At 44.4% G+C, this 18,614-nt stretch overlaps 1 protein-coding gene across 3 annotated transcripts; it reads right to left on the minus strand.

Annotated features, from left to right (window-relative positions):
• Positions 1-4,638: 4,638 nt before the first annotated feature.
• On the minus strand, positions 4,639-18,116 carry LOC122046296 (phytochrome A-like). 3 transcript variants are annotated; one of them, XM_042606906.1, is made up of 5 exons: positions 17,844-18,116; positions 15,666-17,771; positions 14,781-15,597; positions 14,409-14,699; positions 4,639-4,975 (listed from the first exon to the last, which is right to left on the minus strand). In XM_042606906.1, the coding sequence occupies exons 2-5, from the start codon at positions 17,713-17,715 to the stop codon at positions 4,744-4,746; spliced, it is 3,390 nt and encodes a 1,129-aa protein (XP_042462840.1). In that variant the 5' UTR covers positions 17,716-17,771; positions 17,844-18,116; the 3' UTR covers positions 4,639-4,743. The 3 variants fall into 3 exon arrangements, with proteins under 3 accessions (XP_042462840.1, XP_042462841.1, XP_042462839.1); XM_042606907.1 differs by having other exon boundaries at positions 15,666-17,768; positions 17,837-18,116; XM_042606905.1 differs by having other exon boundaries at positions 17,837-18,116.
• Positions 18,117-18,614: the final 498 nt, after the last annotated feature.

Here is an 18,614-nt window from a genome sequence, read left to right on the forward strand (position 1 = left end):
ACGCTGGGTACGTGGCGCTCCCGGTGATGACATATAGACTTCCGGCGAGAACCTGCAAACACAAAATCGAGCCGGGAAGGGGTTCCCGGCAACGACCCTCCGACGCCCAAGTCAACTCCGGCGGAAAGAGAGAAAGACGAGAATGAAAACTGTAGCTACAGTAACGTAGAATGCATACACTCGTTGAAGCCTGGGGGTTCTTATATATGGCTCCCAGGGGGATGTGTGCACGCATCCCAAAGCGTGCATGCTCCTCAAAGCATACCTGGAGTGGTCGTGTCAGAAAAGCGTGTCTGACGCCATACCGCAACTGTCCGAGCAAATCCCTGACAGGATAGTGGAAACTTCCACCGTACGATTCTCTGTACGACCCCGCCGCCGACCATGCTGGCTGTCGGCGGCAGCTGTCTCGAGGTCAATGTCACCCACTGCCCCTTTTGTTCTCTTCTGCGTTGTTTGTCTGTCACCGGGCCGAACGGGACGGCCGCTTAGGCCTCCCACCGTCCAGTCAAGGGAGCATGCCGGGCCGAGCGGGAAGGCCGCTCGGTCGAACACTCGGATGAGCAACACTGTTCGGCTAGGCGTTCAGCCGGGCGGACAGACCGCTCGGCAGACCAACTCCTTTTCTGAGTGTCGGCAACCCGACCTGCAGTTCGGTTCGGCTGCGTACTGGTTCGGCTGCTATCTCGGCTACTAGGCCAAGTCTTGTCTCCTATCGGCAGGAACCATTGGCGGGACCCCTGGACTTTGACTTCCCTGCCCACGTGTCGTTGATCTCTACCAATGTGAGCCCCCCTATTCTTATCACTGGGTCATTTATCATTATTGTTTCGATGAAAAGGTTGTTAGAAGATTCTAACTCTACCACAAAAGTCCTAATTTTTTGATAAAATTCACCTAAAACCATAGGATTCATTAGTGTTTTGTTTTCGTCCCCGGGATGAGGATGAATTGGCCAGTGTAAGATAGAGTTGCTATAATTAGTATTTTGTTTTCTTCATCATATTATAAAATTCAATATATATATATACACACGACATGAATAGTACGGTTGCGTGCGATTTGACTGACTTGGACATGCCACATCACAGAGAAAACACGTTAAAGAAAAAAAAATGAAATCCAGTTCCACGAGCTCTAGTTCCGTCGCTACAAACGTTGATCGTGATTTTCTCGATCTCGCACCTCCTGTCGGCCACCGCTAATCTTCACTGGATGTCGACGGATCGCCTCCTAGATCGAGACCGGATTTCGATCGGATCACGATAAAAATCTAGTCGTTTCATGGCCAAAATCGACTATAATGCTAGGGACGTAGCGTTGTTAATTCTGACCATCATCCGGCCGGAATACGGCCGCGATCTAGTCAGAATTGAGCCAGAACCCCAAGGGTTCAGATTCCCCCTCAGGGTGTAGTTTCAGTTTGAGCAGGTGGCCAGAGGCTGCTGGCGGTGGGCTGGCAGTGGTGGTCAGGTGGTGCCCGAGCGTCAAGCGGAAGGCCTGCGGGTAGACAGTGACCGGTGGTTTTGGAGCTTGTGATGAGGTCTGCGAAGAAGATGAGGAGTATTTTTTTTTTATAGAAAAAATACGTGACATTTCTATAAGAAATGCGCTGCACTCATCCGTATTTAGAGAATCGCAGGTTAAATTCTCTCTCTCTCTTTTTTTTTTAATTTATTGATGGATTTCTTTTGACTTTGGATTGGTGAGTACAATTATTGCCAATAAGATTATAATATAATCAATTATTTGGAGTATGAAGATTAATTAGGACCATTTTATTAGTCAACTTTTTTTTGTTTGTTGATAGTCCAATGATGCCATTTGATACTGCACTCTTTGGTATTGACCTGGATAATTTTCCTCTAAGATAATTATTCGTGCTCGCTAGGTCATCCATTGCTTGGTCCAAATTGATATGGGAAGTCAACGGGGTTAGCTTCATCGATCCTTAGAAGTCGAACTCATAGAGATCTTTGAGATGGAGAGAGGAAATCTAATCACTTTTGATCAAAAGTCAACTTTTAATTAGCAGGTGAAGTGTTCATAGCTATCATCGGAGAGATCCTCTTGACCACGACTCTTGTTCTGTACTTACATCATAGGTTACTTATAGATAATGATGTGGTGGTGAGGAGGGATCTATTTTATGAAAAAGGTCAATGTCACGGTGTAAATCAAAGTTAAGATAATCAATATTCAGATATCATGTGATGCGGTGATGAAGAGGGGTCTATCCTATGGAAAATGTCATCATCATAGTGGAAGTCAAAGTCAAGATGGTCAATGTTCAGATATCACCAGCCGATCGCACTAGTGGATCTCCCGATCAGGAGGAAGGGTGGCCGACCCGACATCACCTACGACTCGGCAACACGCCGAGCACCCGACGCTCAAAAGGGAACACCAAAGGAGGCGGTGCACAGAAGCAGGATCGAGCAGTGACAACAATCCTTGACATCAACCGAGCAGACAGCGGAACGGAGGTCGAGCAGCTATCCTGCTCGGCTCAGTGACAGATAGTGCAGGACGATGGAGCTCGGCTGAGCGGCTATCTCGCTCGACCAGTGGCAGCATGTGACATCGGATTTCCAATCGAGTGGCTATCCTGCTCAGCCCAACAACAGACAGAGCACACTATCTTTCGACATCCTTTTGGGAGTTAGTGCCGCTAACAGGTGACATGGTCAGACAGAAGATCGTACGGCGGAAGCTTCCACTGTCACTTCAGAGATATGCATGGCCTGTTAAGGTATTGTGTTAAGGGAACTTTACTGACTTATCTTTTCAGGAAAAGTTTGGGAAGCGTGCTTGCTTTGAGAAGCGTGCATGCACGCTACAGGAGCCCTATATAAAGGAGGGGTCCATACATCGGTGGAGGTATGCGATATTCTACTGTTGCGCTACAGTTCTCGCTGCTTCTTCTTCTTCTTGCTTCGCCGGAGATTGACTTGAACGTTGGAGGGCCATCGCCTGGGATCCCTTCCCTGGCTCGGCACTAACACTGCTTGTGTTGCAGGATGGAGCGGGGTCCACTGGAGATCAACAAGAGTGTTGCATCCTCAGCATCCATCTCATCGATTTTCGAATAAAATCAAATAAGATTTCATGAATCCCATCTATATAACAAGTGGGATCTATAGAACCCCATCTATGAATGAGCTGGTCCATCCTCTAGACTAAAAAGTATGATCCAGGGGATCCGTGCTCTTTCTGGTCTACTTTTTTAGACAAGGGAATGGTCCACAATATAATTGTGGTTGGATCATGATCGTGATTCGATCGTAATTGACTGTGATCTCTTCTTGTATTTACCTTCCCATCCATGTTGTAGTTTGGATCGGAGTAGATGACCGAAGGCTGTTGGCGGTGGAAAGGTGGTTGGGTGTTCGGGCGGTGGACGAGGGCAACCTCCGGATCCCTAGCTCGATCCAAACTATAACTTGAATGATAATGTAAATTTAAAAAGAGATCATAACCTATTACGATTGAATTACGATTACAATCTGACCATAATTATATCACAAACCATTCCTTATTAATAATAATAATAATAATAATAATAATAATAATAAAAAGACTCCGGTCTTCTATTATCTGATGTAACAAGCAATTTATTAAATAACGTATATACGAGAAAATAAAAAAAAACGTTATTTAACAAATTGCTGGTAGACATATTTTGAAATCACTTATCGTTAGTGAATTTGATCCAATTGATTTATCATATGAAAAAACCAAACTTTAATTGTTTGTATTAAAAAATGCATTTTTTATTAAAAATTTCAAATGTTAAATTTCATATAAAGTAATTTTTTAATATTTTTTTAAATATGCACAATGCTTTTTTCCCTCACTCTTATCTTGGGTTGTAAATAAAATAATTCGATGTTGGACTTAACAAAAATTTATTTATATTCATTTAATACACATAAAATTAATTAAATAAATAAATTTAAATAATTTATTAAATTAAATAAACAATATACGTAAACAATATTTATAAACTACATTGATAAATAATATTCAAATAAAATTTTAAAATAAATAACTTACTAGGCTAAGTAATTAATTAAATAAATAAAAATTTAAAACAATCAAATAAACTTGATTTACAAGTTTAATATCATCTAAATAAACTAAGTTCAAACTCATAAAAATAAATAAAGTCAAACTTAACATTCATTTTAATAACTTGATTTATTTTAGAAGATGTTCTCCTATAATTTAAAAATTGTTTTAGGAATTTATAAGTTATTAAATTTTATTTTAAAAATAAAATATTAAAATATTTGGATAAACTTATTACAATAACTTAAAAGTATTGTTATGTTCAGTATTATAAAATTTTTTATTAATAAAATTATCAAAAAAAGAGTATAATATTATTAATAGAAAATTTTAGACTTTTTATTAATAAAAAATTTTGGACAAATTTTTAGATCGGGAGAAAAAAAATTAGAAAGAAATATTGACAGAAAAAATGACAGTGCTGAAAAAGAAATCGACGTTAGCTTAGACTCAACTTAACTTGATTACCTCGCTTGACTCAGTTTATTAGTCCTACTCATACTATTGCCAAGATCAAATATCTATTAGCAAGAGCAAGAAGAAATAAAGTAATTAATACTTCAGATATAGAATGAAGAAGCACCGGCATTTGCTTATTGAAACAGAAAATTTTATAAGTTCAGCAAAAGAGATCAGATCAGATTGTTTCTACAAAAGCTCAAAAGGTGAGCATCAAACTGATGTCCATGACCTTATACCCTGAGGCCTCTGGGCAGAGGCGAGTTCCACCGACACGATGAATGCCGACTTGCTGGCTTCCCTCAGATAGCGAACGTCGCCGTTCATGAGCTTCAGCAGTTTCCGGCAGACTAGAAGACTGAGCCCCTCCTCAGACGGGGCCTCGCTATTTCCAAACATCTGGGACAGCAGTTCTTCTGGCACTCCGCCACCAGAATGTGTTATCCTAAGAGTCAAGAATGTCGGATTAAGATGACAAGGGGCATAAAACGAGCAAATTCGATGGTTAAAACTTCACGATATATTATTACACATGGCCTAAGTTGTGACAAAAAGAAAACAACAATATGAACTGAGGAACCAGGAATATGCCGATGGACCAGTATTTGTCGACTCGTAACGACAAATGATCCTAAAGTATGTAATTCCCTCCCTTGTATTGTATGAATAGTGTAGGACGATTTAAGGGGTTACATTGGCAAAACCGTCTATTGTATTTAAACTCTGATATCAACATGACCATTGATGACTGACTAACTCTAGCTGTTGTTCTAATGATCATAATCCTCGAGGTCCATCTTGAAAGGAATCCTCTGATCTTGAGAATTTGTAGATCTGACCATGTTTTCTCATACAACTGAAGCAGAAAAGAAGAGAGTCCAACAACCACCAACCAATTATTTCTGGAACAGAAGAGCCCGGGGCGATCAATCAATCCAACTAGAAGGGAAGAGAGGCATTAAAAAGGGTCAGATCGAGCTTCACCACCATTAATGACAAACAGGAGCTGCCCCTCGTTGCTCGAGGAGCATCTTTTGGCGGATAAAAGTATGTCAAAAAGGTTTTGCTCCGATAGCTAGTCCCTCGGCAATCTAGACTAAATCCTACTTCCTAGGCATGGCAAGCACTCGGCCAAGTCTTGGTCACAGTTGAAGTCCCTACCGGTGAGGGAATGCACCATCTACTAAACCACCAACATACTGCAGCTCAGTGAATAATTCATGTTTCTTAGCATCCGAATGTATGCGATAGACATTTATGAAGGCTATAATCTGAGGTGAGCAAAGATAAGCTAGGGAGATCAAGACGGTAGAATTAAGTTCATATGAATGCCGCTATTGGTCAATCATGGCACATAAGCGCATGCCGAACCTCCCAACTTGCCACAAGCAAGCCAAGACCAACTGAGAAGCAAAATCCTTAATGAGAATACCTCGGTTAAAAATAGCTTCCTCCTCAACTTTGATTTCTCGGAGGAGGATGACATTACATTTAGGAGCCGAGGCCAGATCTACAACTATCTGTCAGATTGTCGCTAAAGTAGTCAAGTCACGTCCGATGACAATTCCACCTGAATCAAAAACTTCAGCTACATATTGTTTAGACAGAGGGTGAATGACCACCAGTCCTTTCCTTTTCTCGTATTGATCATAGTGAGCTTGAGAAAATCCATTGTTTGGTGCTGTTGAATAAGTGAATGAAGAAGAAATGGAAGAGGAAAGAAGCTCCATTATGAATGAGACTTTAGTCCTACATTGAAAGTTTCAAGACATTTTTTTTTATTTATATTGATTCACATACATTGAGGATGTGAACAAATACATGGGGAGAGGCTCTCTTTCATGTGTGGGTGCACAGGGGAATGGGGTGCAAATCCAGGGCCCGGATTGTGACTTGTGCATACGAATGCCGGACTGATCGGGGTAAAATTTGCCTAAGTAAACAAACCAATATTTTGCCACGTAGATCTTTTACTACTGTGAAACTGATGCATTAAATTCAAGATTAATGCAAAATAAAACCAGTTGAGTAATAATAAGTGAAACGGTGGCCGTTTCACTACTCAACTAATAATGACCATTAAGATCATTAACACTGGTCATTGATCCGAGCTCCTATTATAAGGAGGCTCCGATCATAAGCAGAAAAAAAACAAACAAAAACTCCATTTTTTCCCTCCTCCTCTATCGTGCAACTCCTGCTCGACGGAGTGTCCGTGATAGCAATCGGGTGTCACTCAGTTCGCCGTGACCGCTAGTGCTTGGTTAGATTCACGGTCGGTCGTTATATCCTACGAACAGACGATCCTTGTAAGCCTTGAAGCACAGCCGGAGGTGGACGAATCTGTTTCAAGGAAATTATGACTCTCGCAGGCCTCAATCAATTTTCCCGGTCGGTCTCTTCGTCCGCCCGGTCGGACAGTCTACTTGCCCGGTCCGTCTTTTGGCAGATCAAGGACCTGCCCTGCCGCTCTGGTGTGTCGATCTGGTCTACTGCCCTGCAGACCTGCCCTGCCGCTTTGGTCTACTGCCCTGCCACTCTGGTCTGTCGATCTGGTCTACTGCCCTGCAGACCTGCCCTGTCGCTCTAGTTTGTCGATTTGGTCTACCGCCCTGCAGACCTGCCCTGCCGCTCTAGTCTGTCGCTCTGGTCTACCGTCCTGCAGACCTACCCTACCGCTCTGATCTGTCGCTTTGGTCTACCGCTCTGCAGACCTGCCCTGTTGATCTGGTCTACCACTCTGTAGACCTACCCTGCCGCTCTGGTCTGTCGATCTGGTCTGTCGCTCTGCAGACCTGCCCTGTCGATCTGGTCTGTCGCTTTGCAGATCTGCCCTGTCGATCTGGTCTGCCCACTCGGTGAATTAGTCTGATCTTCTGCACGTTACAGAAACCAGCCCCTGCTGGCAGCCTGAGATTATCCGCTTAGGTCATTTCGACTGTAAGTTGAATTTAATTCAGTGTAGCTTAAATTCAACTAATATCCATAAATTTCCGACAACATATTGTTTGTGTCCAACAATCTTGAAATAGATTCGCCTCTGTTAAGATGACCACAGAACGAAATGTTGAGGTGCAACAGACTCAACACGTGTATGCCCCCTCCGTCCCGATTGGAACTGTGCCAATCAACCACGGGGAAAAGCCAGAGAACTTCAGTGGACTGAATTTCAAGAGGTGGCAACAGAAGATGCTATTCTATTTGACCACGCTTAATCTGGCTCGGTTCTTGACCGAGGACCCTCCCAAGCGAGCTGAGGATGCTGATACGCAGGCCATCAGTACAGTGGAGGCATGGACTCATTCTGAGTTCCTTTACCGAAACTACATCCTCAACTGCCTTACCAACTCGCTGTACATTGTGTATAACATGAAGAAAACGACTAAGGAGCTGTGGGAGTCCCTGGACAAGATGGAGGATGCAGGGGCAAAGAAGTTTATCTTGGGTCGATTCCTGGACTACAAGATGGTTGACTCCAAGACGGTGATCAGCCAAGTCCAGGAGTTTCAGGTGATCTTGCACGAGATCCACTTAGAAGGGATGATTCTGAGTGAAACCTTCTAGGTGGCTGCTATCATTGAGAAGCTGCCTCCTGACTGGAAGGACTTCAAGAACTACCTGAAGCACAAGCGGAAGGAGATGAATATGGAAGAATTCATTGTTCGACTTCGCATCGAAGAAGACAACAAGAGTTCAGAGAGAAAACTGTTCTCTTATGCTACAGTGAAAGCCAACGTGGTCGAGCACAGTCAAAGCTCGAAACAGAAGAACCCCAAGTCTTCCAAGATGAGACCCAGAGGAGACATCAGCAAGAAGTTCTCTGGGAAGTGCTTCAACTGTGACAAAGTGGGTCACAAATCTTCGGAGTGCAGAAAGTCGAAGAAGAAACAAGAGGCCAACTTGAACAAGGGGCTAGAAATGGACGACCTCTGCGCTGTGGTCTCTGAGTTGAACCTGATCGGTTCAAACCCGCGACAATGATGGATCGATACTGGAGCCACTAGACATGTGTGCTACAAAAAGGAGCTGCTCCACGACTTCGAAGAAGTCATTGGAGACAAACTGTTCATGGGGAACTCAGCAACCTCGAACATCATGGGCCAAGGAAATGTGGTGCTGAAGATGACCTCGGGCAAGGATCTTACTCTGAACAATGTGTTGTATGTTTCGGAAATTCAAAAGAATCTAATGTCCGAATCACTATTAACCAAGCATGACTTTCGCATTGTCTTTGAGTCGGACAGAGTTGTATTGTCCAAGAATGGAGTGTTGTAGGAAGGGGTTATGTATCTGATGGGCTGTTTAACCTCAATATAATGACGATTAGGCCTAAGATAAATAAAACTGAAAGCTCTTCCACTTGTATGCTTGAGTCTTCGTGTTTGTGGCATGGTAGATTAGGACATGTAAACTACGATGTATTGCGTAGATTAATTAATATGCAAAGTATACTTATATTTCACCTTGACCCAAAACACAAGTGTGAGATTTATGTTGAAGCGAAAATGACAAGGTCATCCTTTCAACATATTGAAAGTAATGAACCACTTGACCTAATCCACTCTGATGTGTGCGACCTAAAAGGTACGCCAACACGTGGTGGTAATAAATACTTCATCACTTTTGTAGATGATAACACAAAATCTTATTATGTGTATCTTCTCAAAAGTAAGGATGAAGCTATAAATAAATTTACTCTCTATAAGAATGAGGTTGAAAATCAACTTAATAGGAAAATTAAGGTGATTCGAAGTGACCGAGGCGATGAATATGTGTCACCATTCGCTGAGTTGTGTGTTGAACATGGGATCAAACACGAAACAACAACTCCTTATACTCCTCAGCAAAACGGAGTTGCTGAGCGAAAGAATCGAACTCTAAAGGAGATGAATGCTCTTCTATTGATCTCTGGATTACCAGAGTTCATGTGGGGGGAAGCCGTGTTAACAACTAATTACTTTTTAAATAAGGTGCCCTGGAAGAAAATAGATAAGAGTCCTTATGAGTTGTGGAATGGAAGACACCCGTCCTACAAATATTTACGAATGTGGGGATGTCTTGCCAAAGTGTTGGTACCTGATCCGAAAGGATTAAGATAGGACTAAAGACTGTTGATTGCATATTTATTGGATATGAACAAACATCACTGCGTATAGATTTTGTGTGTATGAGTCACACATACCATAGATACACAAGAACTCGACAATTGAATCGAGAAATGCCTCGCTCTTCGAGCATGTGTTTCCGTATAAGACTCGAGAGGATGCTAGCTCCTCAAAACGGACAAATGAAACACAAGGCGAAGAAGAAGAAGATGATGACGAGAAACCTGTGGAGGTTGAGCCTAGATGGAGCAAAAGAGCTCGGGTAGAAAAATCCTATGGATCGGATTTTATCACTTTAATGTTGGAGAGTGAGCTCCGAAGTTACTCAGAAGCTGTATGCTCTTCTAATGGACCTCACTGAAAAGAGGCAATTGCATCTGAGATAGAATCTATTTTGCAAAATCACACTTGGGAACTTGTGGATCTTCCTCCGGGAAGTAAACCATTAGGTTGCAAGTGGATCTTCAAGAAGAAAATGAAATCTGATGACACAATCGATAAATACAAGGTCAGATTGGTAATCAAAGGATACCGATAACGAGAAGACCTTGATTACTTCGATAGATACTTTCCTGTGTCGAGAATAACTTCCATTAAAGTATTGTTGGCTATTGTCGTTCTATAGAATCTCGAAATACATCAAATGGATGCAAAAACAACCTTTCTAAACGGGGATTTAGAAGAGGAAATCTACATGAACTAACCTGAGGGGTTTTCTATGTCAGAATAAAATAACAAGGTCTGTAGATTGGTGAAGTCATTATATGGCTTGAAACAAGCACTAAAGCAGTGACATGAGAATTCGATAATGTCATGAAAGAATGTGGATTCAAGATCAATGAATGTGATAAATGTGTCTACATGAGAGCCACAGAGAGTGACTATGTCATCTTGTGCTTCTATGTAGATGACATACTTATCATTGGGAATAATGATAAGATAATCAAATCCACTAAAGATATGTTGAATTTAAGATTTGACATGAAAGACATGGACCTAGCTGATGTGATTCTAGGAATCAAAATTCTTAGAACGACAGAAGGACTTGTTCTTAGTCAGTTCCATTACATGGACAAGATTTTTGAGAAATTCACCAAGAATGATACTGCGTTGGCACTGACGTCGATAGATACGAGTCAACATCTATCGAAAAATCGAGGTGAAAGTATCTCGCAGATAGAGTACTCTCGAGTGATTGAAAGTCTGATGTACTTGATGAGCTATACACGACCAGACTTGGCCTACGCAGTAAGCAAACTGAGTAGATACACGAGTAATCCCGGTGTTGAGCACTGGAAAGGGATAACAAGAGTACTGAGGTACTTGAGGTATACTCATGAATATGGACTGCACTATACAATATATCATGCTGTGATCGAAGAATACAGCGATGCAAGTTGGATATCTGATATAAAAGACTCTAAGTCTACGAGTGGATACGTATTCACTCTAGCAAGTGCAGCTATTTCCTGCAAATCTTCTAAGCAAACCGTAATAACCAGATCCACGATGGAATCTGAGTTTGTAGCTCTTGACAAGTGTGGTGAAGAGACTGAATGACTATGATAATTCTTAGAAGATATTCCATGATGACCGAAACTGGTGCCGACAATTTGCATACATTGCGATAGTCAATCAGCAATCGGTCGGTCACAGAGCCATCTGTATAATGATAAGTCTAGACATATACGTCGTAGACATAATGCCATTAGACAACTACTCTCAACTAGAGTTATCACTGTTGACTATGTGAAGTCAAAGGATAACCTAGCGGATCCGCTAACCAAAGGGTTAAATCGAGAGTTAGTTACATGCTCATCACGAGGAATGAGCTTGATGTCGTTGTCAGCGATCAGTGCAGAGGACACCCAACCTATGCTGACTAGAGATCCCAAGAACTAGGTTCAAAGGGACAGCTAATCTGCACTGATAAAACACACCGTGGGAGGATAGCCCAATGAAACAGTGACTAGACGAGGGTAAGTCGATGGACTTTTAATGATCAAGAAGAATATATGACAACTCTTGAGGGATCACCTATGTGAGAAAAAAGTGGGGTCGCTTCGAAGAGAATTGGAGGTATAATTCTTAAAGCTTCTCACAGAACCAGGCGTGTTCATGACCAAGAACGAACACACTCATGAGAACTGAGTTGTATCAGGGAGAGTCTTGGGTGAGATTTATCACTGCTTACACAAACGGCAGTATAGTTCAAGGATATCGTGTTTACTATCAGCTAGTAAGCAACCAGATCTTCACAATGGAAGGTTCAAAGGGTCAAACCTACCTATCCTATACTTGACTCAACTACTGAATGTTATCACTTACCCGATCTCCATTCATGTGGGGGATTGTTGAATAAGTGAATGGAGAAGAAATGGAAGATGAATGAGGCTCCATTGTGAATGGGACTTTAGTCCCACATTGGAAGTTTCAAGGCATTTTTGTTGTTTATATTGATTCACATACATTGAGGATGTGAACAAATGCATGGGGAGAGGCTCTTTCTCACGCGTGGGTGCGTAGGGGGTGCAAATCCAGGACCAGATTGCACTGAACCAAGTTGACTCGTGTGCGAGCGCGACCTGCGCACACGAATGCCGGACCAGTCGGGGGAAAATTTGCCCAAGTGGAACAACCGACATTTTATCACGTAGATCTTTTGCTGCTGTGAAATTGATGCATTAAATTCGAGATTAATGTAGAATAAAACCGACCGAGTAATAATGAGTGAAACGGTGGCCGTTTCACTGCTCGGCTAATAATGACCAAACTCTGGCCATTGATCCGAGCTCCTATTATAAGGAGGCTCCGATCATAGGCAGAAAAAAAAGCAAGCAAAGACTCCATTTTTCCCTCCTCTATCGTGCAACTCCTGCTCTGCGGAGTGCCCGTGATAGCAATCGGGTGCCACTCAGTTCGCCGTGACCGCCAGTGCTTGGTCGAATTCACAGTCGACCGTTGTATCCTGGGAAACAAACGACCCTTGTAAGTCTTGAAGCACAGCTAGAGGTGAGCGAATATGTTTTAAGGAAACTGCAACTTTCGCACGCCTCGGTCAGTGTTCTCGGTCGATCTCTTCGTCCGTCCGGTCGGCTAGTCTACTCGCCCGATCTGTCTTTTGGCAGATCAAGACCTGGTCTGTCAAGACTGCCTTGTAGACCTGCCCTGCTGCTCTGGTATGTTGATTTGGTCTACTGCCCTGTAGACCTGCTCTGCCGCTCTAGTCTGTCACTCTGGTCAACTGCCCTGCCGCTCTGGTCTATCGCTCTGGTCTACTGCCCTATCGCTTTGGTCTGTCGCCCTAGTCTACTGCCCTGCAGACCTGCCCTGCTGCTCTAGTCTGTCGTTCTGGTCTACTGCCCTGCAGACCTGCCCGCCGCTCTGGTCTGTTGCTCTGGTCTACTGCTACCTGCACTGCCGCTCTGGTCTACTGCCCTGCAGACCTGCACTGCCGCTCTGGTCTACTGCCCTGCAGACCTGCCCTGTTGAACTGATTTGCCGCTCTACAGATCTGCCCTGCCGCTCTGCAGACCTACTCTGCCGCTCTGCAGACCTGCCCTACCGCTCTGCAGACCTGCCCTACCGTTCTGGTCTGTCGATCTGGTCTGTCACTCTGCAGACCTGCCCTGTCGATCTGGACTGCAACTCTATAGACCTGCTCTGCCGATCTGATCTGCCCACTCGATGAATTAGTCTGATCTTCTGTACGTTACAGAAACCAGCCCTTGCTGGCAGCGTGAGATTATCCACTAAGGTCATTTCGACTGTAAATTAAATTTAATTCAGTGTAACTTAGATTCAACTAATATTCGTAAATCTCCGGTAACAGATTGTTTGTGTCCAACAGATTCTCCGTGGCAATGGCGGATGCAAGATTACGAGTTTAGAGGGTAATGTCATTTTAACAAAACCATTGTGCCAAGCTAAGTGGTCAAAACGATTGCAAAGCATTTCCAAAATCTCTAGGCCTAGAACCTGAGACAAATTCTGAATGATTGTGTATTCCACATCTTTGCACTTGACACTAGTCCAGTTGAAGAGTCATGGCTGCCCATTAAGAGGTTACTACTGATGGACGAAATGATGCAGAGTCCAAATATAAAGCATGAGAATCGTCTAACAAATTAAATGTTTATGTGAATAACTATTACAAACAACATTAAGACTACCATTTCACAAATATCTAAAGTTTGCAACGTAACTTTCTACTGATAAGTGATTCACTAGTAAATTAACGATACAACTCACGATCATGAAGTTTGATGGGTGAAGCGTATGCAAAAGCTTATTATTAAGAAGACTAATATTGCAAAAAGATTGAAGACCTTAGAAATGGTTGTAAATGACTCCTTGGTTCAATTTATTAAGAATTGACCAGTAAGATTATTCAAGAGGAAAATTAAACTTCAGAATTTAGAAAGTCATTCATGAACCTCACTATTCAAAGAGTTGGTAGATTTCTGAAAGCGAAGTGAAAGCAAAAGCCAAAAGTTTTAAGAAAAATAAAAGATTTGTCAAAGCACCTTAGGTTGATAAAAAGGAACAAATTATTGACAAATGCTAGTTCTGTAAACTGAAAATTCATGACCTAAAAGGTTTTGGAAAACTCTAAGCAGGAACTTCAGTAAAAAGAGAGCCCAAAGGCATGCAAAATTATCGCAAAATGCAAGAACAAGTAAATGGCGACTTAAGCAATTTAGTAGCAAAATTTTGGTCATAAAATGATCATTAAAACAAGATGCACAACCTAAAGTCGTTACCGTATCATACCTCAGTTCAAGATGTATAACATGAAGAGATTTTCCCAACTGATCCTTGGCAAGATTAACGGCAAGCTCAATCTGACCACCAGCAGGGGAGGACTTAACAGACAAGAGCAAGAAATCGGCCAGTATTTGCTGAAGCCTAAGATTGTCACCATAAACACCCTCATTCATGGAGTCACCAGATATGTCGTAGATTATGCTGACTCCCTTTGCCTCACTAGCAATCATGACTTGGCTTACAGCAGTGACCACCACATCGTGCAGTGCAAATTCGACCATTTCGAGATCCAACCAACTGAATGCATGACAAAAAGGAAGAAGATCAAGACTAAAAAATAAACTGAATGGTTCGAGTTAGTTGTAGGATGAACAATACCTATCCATGATGCTCTCTAGATCCAAGTCATTGAGAATCTTATTTATCTGGCGCTGACACATAGTTCCAGTGTCGAGAAGCTGTTTTTGTTCATTGCACAATTCGGTATCTTCAAGTAACTTTCTTGTGTACATGATACCGGAAAGGGGATTCCTGATCTCATGCCTTATGTAAGAAAGTGCCTTCAATCTTTTCATCACGGCCTGTTCAGAAATTTGCTTCACATGGAGGACATGTTGCAGCTCATGGCTAGCAATGTGCAAAAAGCAAAAGATCCCTCTAATGACCCCTTCCTCGTCGACTTTCTTGCTCACCGACAATAGGCATTCTACAACCTTACCGTCGCGATTGATAAAACTAAAGGGAGACTTCTCGGTTTCCTGCCCAGTCATTGCATTGTTAACAATGATGCTGAGGTTCACATAGGCATCTTGACTCTTCATTCTGCAGAACGCAACATGACTTCCAAAAACCTCACCTAATAACATTTTATCAATCACTTCGTCTCTCTGACATCCCGATAACTTGGTCATAGCTGCATTCCATTCCGAACACCATCCAAAAGCATCCGCACCGAATATCGGAGGAATCAGCGGGCTCGGATTGTGGATAATGGCTTTATAGTCTCCTTCAATCCGAGTGAACTTGTCCATCGCCATCTTATGACTAGTCATGTCTTGGGCCACAAAGCAAACACCAACTACATTATTCTCGACATCACGACTTGCACAAGCATTCACAACCAATATGACCGGACCTTCGCCCTCCTTGGGACCATAAGTTTTCATTTGAAATTGCACATTTTGTTCCTCCTTCCCTGAATAACAAAAAGGAGACGTAACTTTATAATTGTTTCGAGGTGAAAAAGAGGAGTGTAACCTTTACCTTGTAATGCCAAGTGAAGCATCCTCCTCACAGCATCGACCGAGCATTCTTCGACAAGTCCGAGTAAATGTTTCCCTATGGCCTGATCAACTGAAAGACCTGTAAGTTCAGCAATTTTGAGATTCCACCCATTTACGATACCATCAATATCTACAGCCAAAATTGGGGCGGTAGCTGTTTCGATTAGGCGGACCATTTCATTCGTCACTGCCTGTAGCTCCACCAGGCCTTCTAGCTTTAGGTCATTGATCTTGGAATCTAAAGTTTCCTCTTTGTTCAAATTGCCAGCGTCATTCAGAGTCCCCCTTAGTATAAGCTGCAGTGAGTGGATGGCATCCATCTCGTAGTCCATCCAAGAAGAGCTTTTCATTTTTACGACTTCAAGGAAAGCTTTGAACGACGATCTAGGGTGCATTCTCCGGCCATCATCCTTGTCTGCAGGGTCATGCTTCGCACCTCCCCATCGAACTTCAGAAGCGGTATGGGATCTGAACCAAAAGAGGACATCCTTAGAAGTTATCCTAGCAGCAGCCATTCCACAAGCATCATCACCAAGAGCTGAAGCACCCGGATATCCGGCATCCGAGAGGCTATCAGTACTCAAACCTGTCGAATCCATGTGATTCTCCGTGAGCCAGTAGGCGATGTCGCGAATCTGCGATTCAGAAGGCACCAAACCGAGTCGCCAGATCTTGTTCTGGTAAAGAAGTGCAGCACCATCACATTTTACCAGATCCATGATATTTGGAGTCTGAGTTACAATTCCTACAGGCGAAGTTTCTTTGAGGAGCATATCGCAGAGCAGGGTTTGGGTGCGCAGGATGTTCTTCTCTCGAATCTGGTTCTCTAGCTCGAACTCCTTGCTCACATGAATGGCGAACACCTGCATTAGGAACTCACAGGCATATCTCAAGGGGAAAGGTACAAACCGGGGGCTCTCGTTGTGGCACACGACGAGGCCCCAAAGCCTCTTCCTCTTCTGTTGCTGTTGCTGAGTCTCCTCGTCCTCGTTCTCTCCACTTTCGTTGACAGCCACGGCCATAACCAGCGATGCGATCGAGTTCATGTTCTCCATGTACTGCAAGTGACAGCTATGCGGTGCTCTGAGGGTGGAGCCGCAGAAGGTGATGTCGAAGGGAAGCTTGTCGTCTTGGTAGATCTTCACCGGCTTGGCGCGGCAATCGCAGATGATTCGCACTTTGTTCTTCATGAAAAGAAACCGAGCAGCCTGGGGAATGTCAGTGGCGGGATAATGCAGTCCCAGGTAAGGTTCGAGACCGGGTTTTGTGATCTCCGCGAAGACCTCGCCATGGTCGTCGTCGTGGAACTTGTAAACCATCACCCTGTCGTAGCCGGTGAGATCGAACACCTCTTCTATTACGGTATTGCAGAGCCGCTGCATGTTGCCACCGGGTAAAGATTGAAGCTTGGCTATGGCTTTTGCGGCGAGCTTGTAGGACTGCAGAGCGCCGGCGGCGGTCATGGGCACCTCGCTGGGCTTCACTGGCTCGAAGTCGATGATCAAGCAGCCGGTGACGCGATGCACGATAGCGTAGAAGGGCTTGCCGGATGTCTTGCAGTGGACGAGGATGGGGTTGAGGAGGGAGACCTCCACGAAGCCGAGGGCCTTCTGCAGCGCCGCCGTGCTGGGGGAGGTGAAGAGGGAGCGGACGTCGGTGCCGATGCCGAGCGTCGGGTGGTCGCCGACACTGGGGACTGTGTGGCTGACCATGGTGAGCATCTCCGGAGCGTTCTCGCTGTAGGCGATCACCTTGAAGGCCTTCTCGTCGAGAGCCAAAACGCATCCGAAGGGCTGGATCAGCTTCCCCTTCTGGATGTGCTGCAGGTAGGCCGTCACCTTCTCGCTCCGCCGCTCCTCCCCCGGCGTCTCGCGCAGCGCCGACACCGACTGCGAGTAGTCGAAGGACCCGCCGTACTCCTCGAATTCGGCGTCGAGCTTTGCGTCCACGGTGGTCTGCGCCACTATCCGCGCGCTGTGCCGGCTCCTGCTCGAGCTGGTGGACGACTGCGACGGCCGCGACGACGACATCTCCCTCACCGGCGTACAAGGCGGCGCCTTTGAGGATCAATCGCCGAAAGCTCCTACTGCAACGACCATTGGAGACTAGAAATCGATAGCAGAAAACAAGATCGGAATAAAATAAACAGACCTTTTACCGAGAAACAGCAGGCAAGCACTACGCTGATCTTCTCTCAATGGTTAAGATTGAAGTTTGAAATAAAATAAGAACGGGAACAACTTTTTTGGCCCCCTTTTTCGGAGGCTTTGAACACGACCCCAAGAACCAGTTGGCGTACGACTGTCCCCGATCTCGGTGCTCCCTCCTCCTTCCCCGAGAGAGGTAATGGGAGCTCTTGCTCACCAGAAGAGATAAGAGCACCAAGAAGGGCGTGCGGGCGGGCGCAGGGGAGAGTGTCGGCTCGTGCCTGACTCCACCTTTCGGGGACCGCTGACTCGAACCCATGTCCCTGCCCACGAGTCACAGCGATCCACTCGCGCCATTCCAGAACAGTGTCCGTGCAATTAAACTCGCGAAAAATTAATTAATTTTTGTCCCTCATCCAAGCGAGCTGCTAGTGCCTAGTAGATAGATCTCCTCGCCCCGTTTGACCTAATTGCTTAAGTTTTCACCAGAGTAAACGTCAATTACAGGAGGCAAAAGGCGTGCCAGCGCTCGGAGACGCCGCCACCGCCATTGCCATCTTCGTCGGCCGCCGAAACAGAGAGGCGCTAAAACGAAGATTTCGAAGCCAGGCGTCGAGCGCCGGTTGGACCGAGCCGCGGGTCCAGCCAATATCAACTAGATTTCTCAGGATCTATCCCGAGCGCCGACGTCACCCACTGGGGCCGGCAGCTGGGGCCCGGCAGGTGGGGGTGACGTGGGGTTTCACGTGAAGATGGGTGCCATGCCAGAACTCCCATTCCCA

Source organism: Zingiber officinale, chromosome 2B (genome assembly GCF_018446385.1).
Source record: "Zingiber officinale cultivar Zhangliang chromosome 2B, Zo_v1.1, whole genome shotgun sequence".
NCBI lineage: Eukaryota > Viridiplantae > Streptophyta > Magnoliopsida > Zingiberales > Zingiberaceae > Zingiber > Zingiber officinale.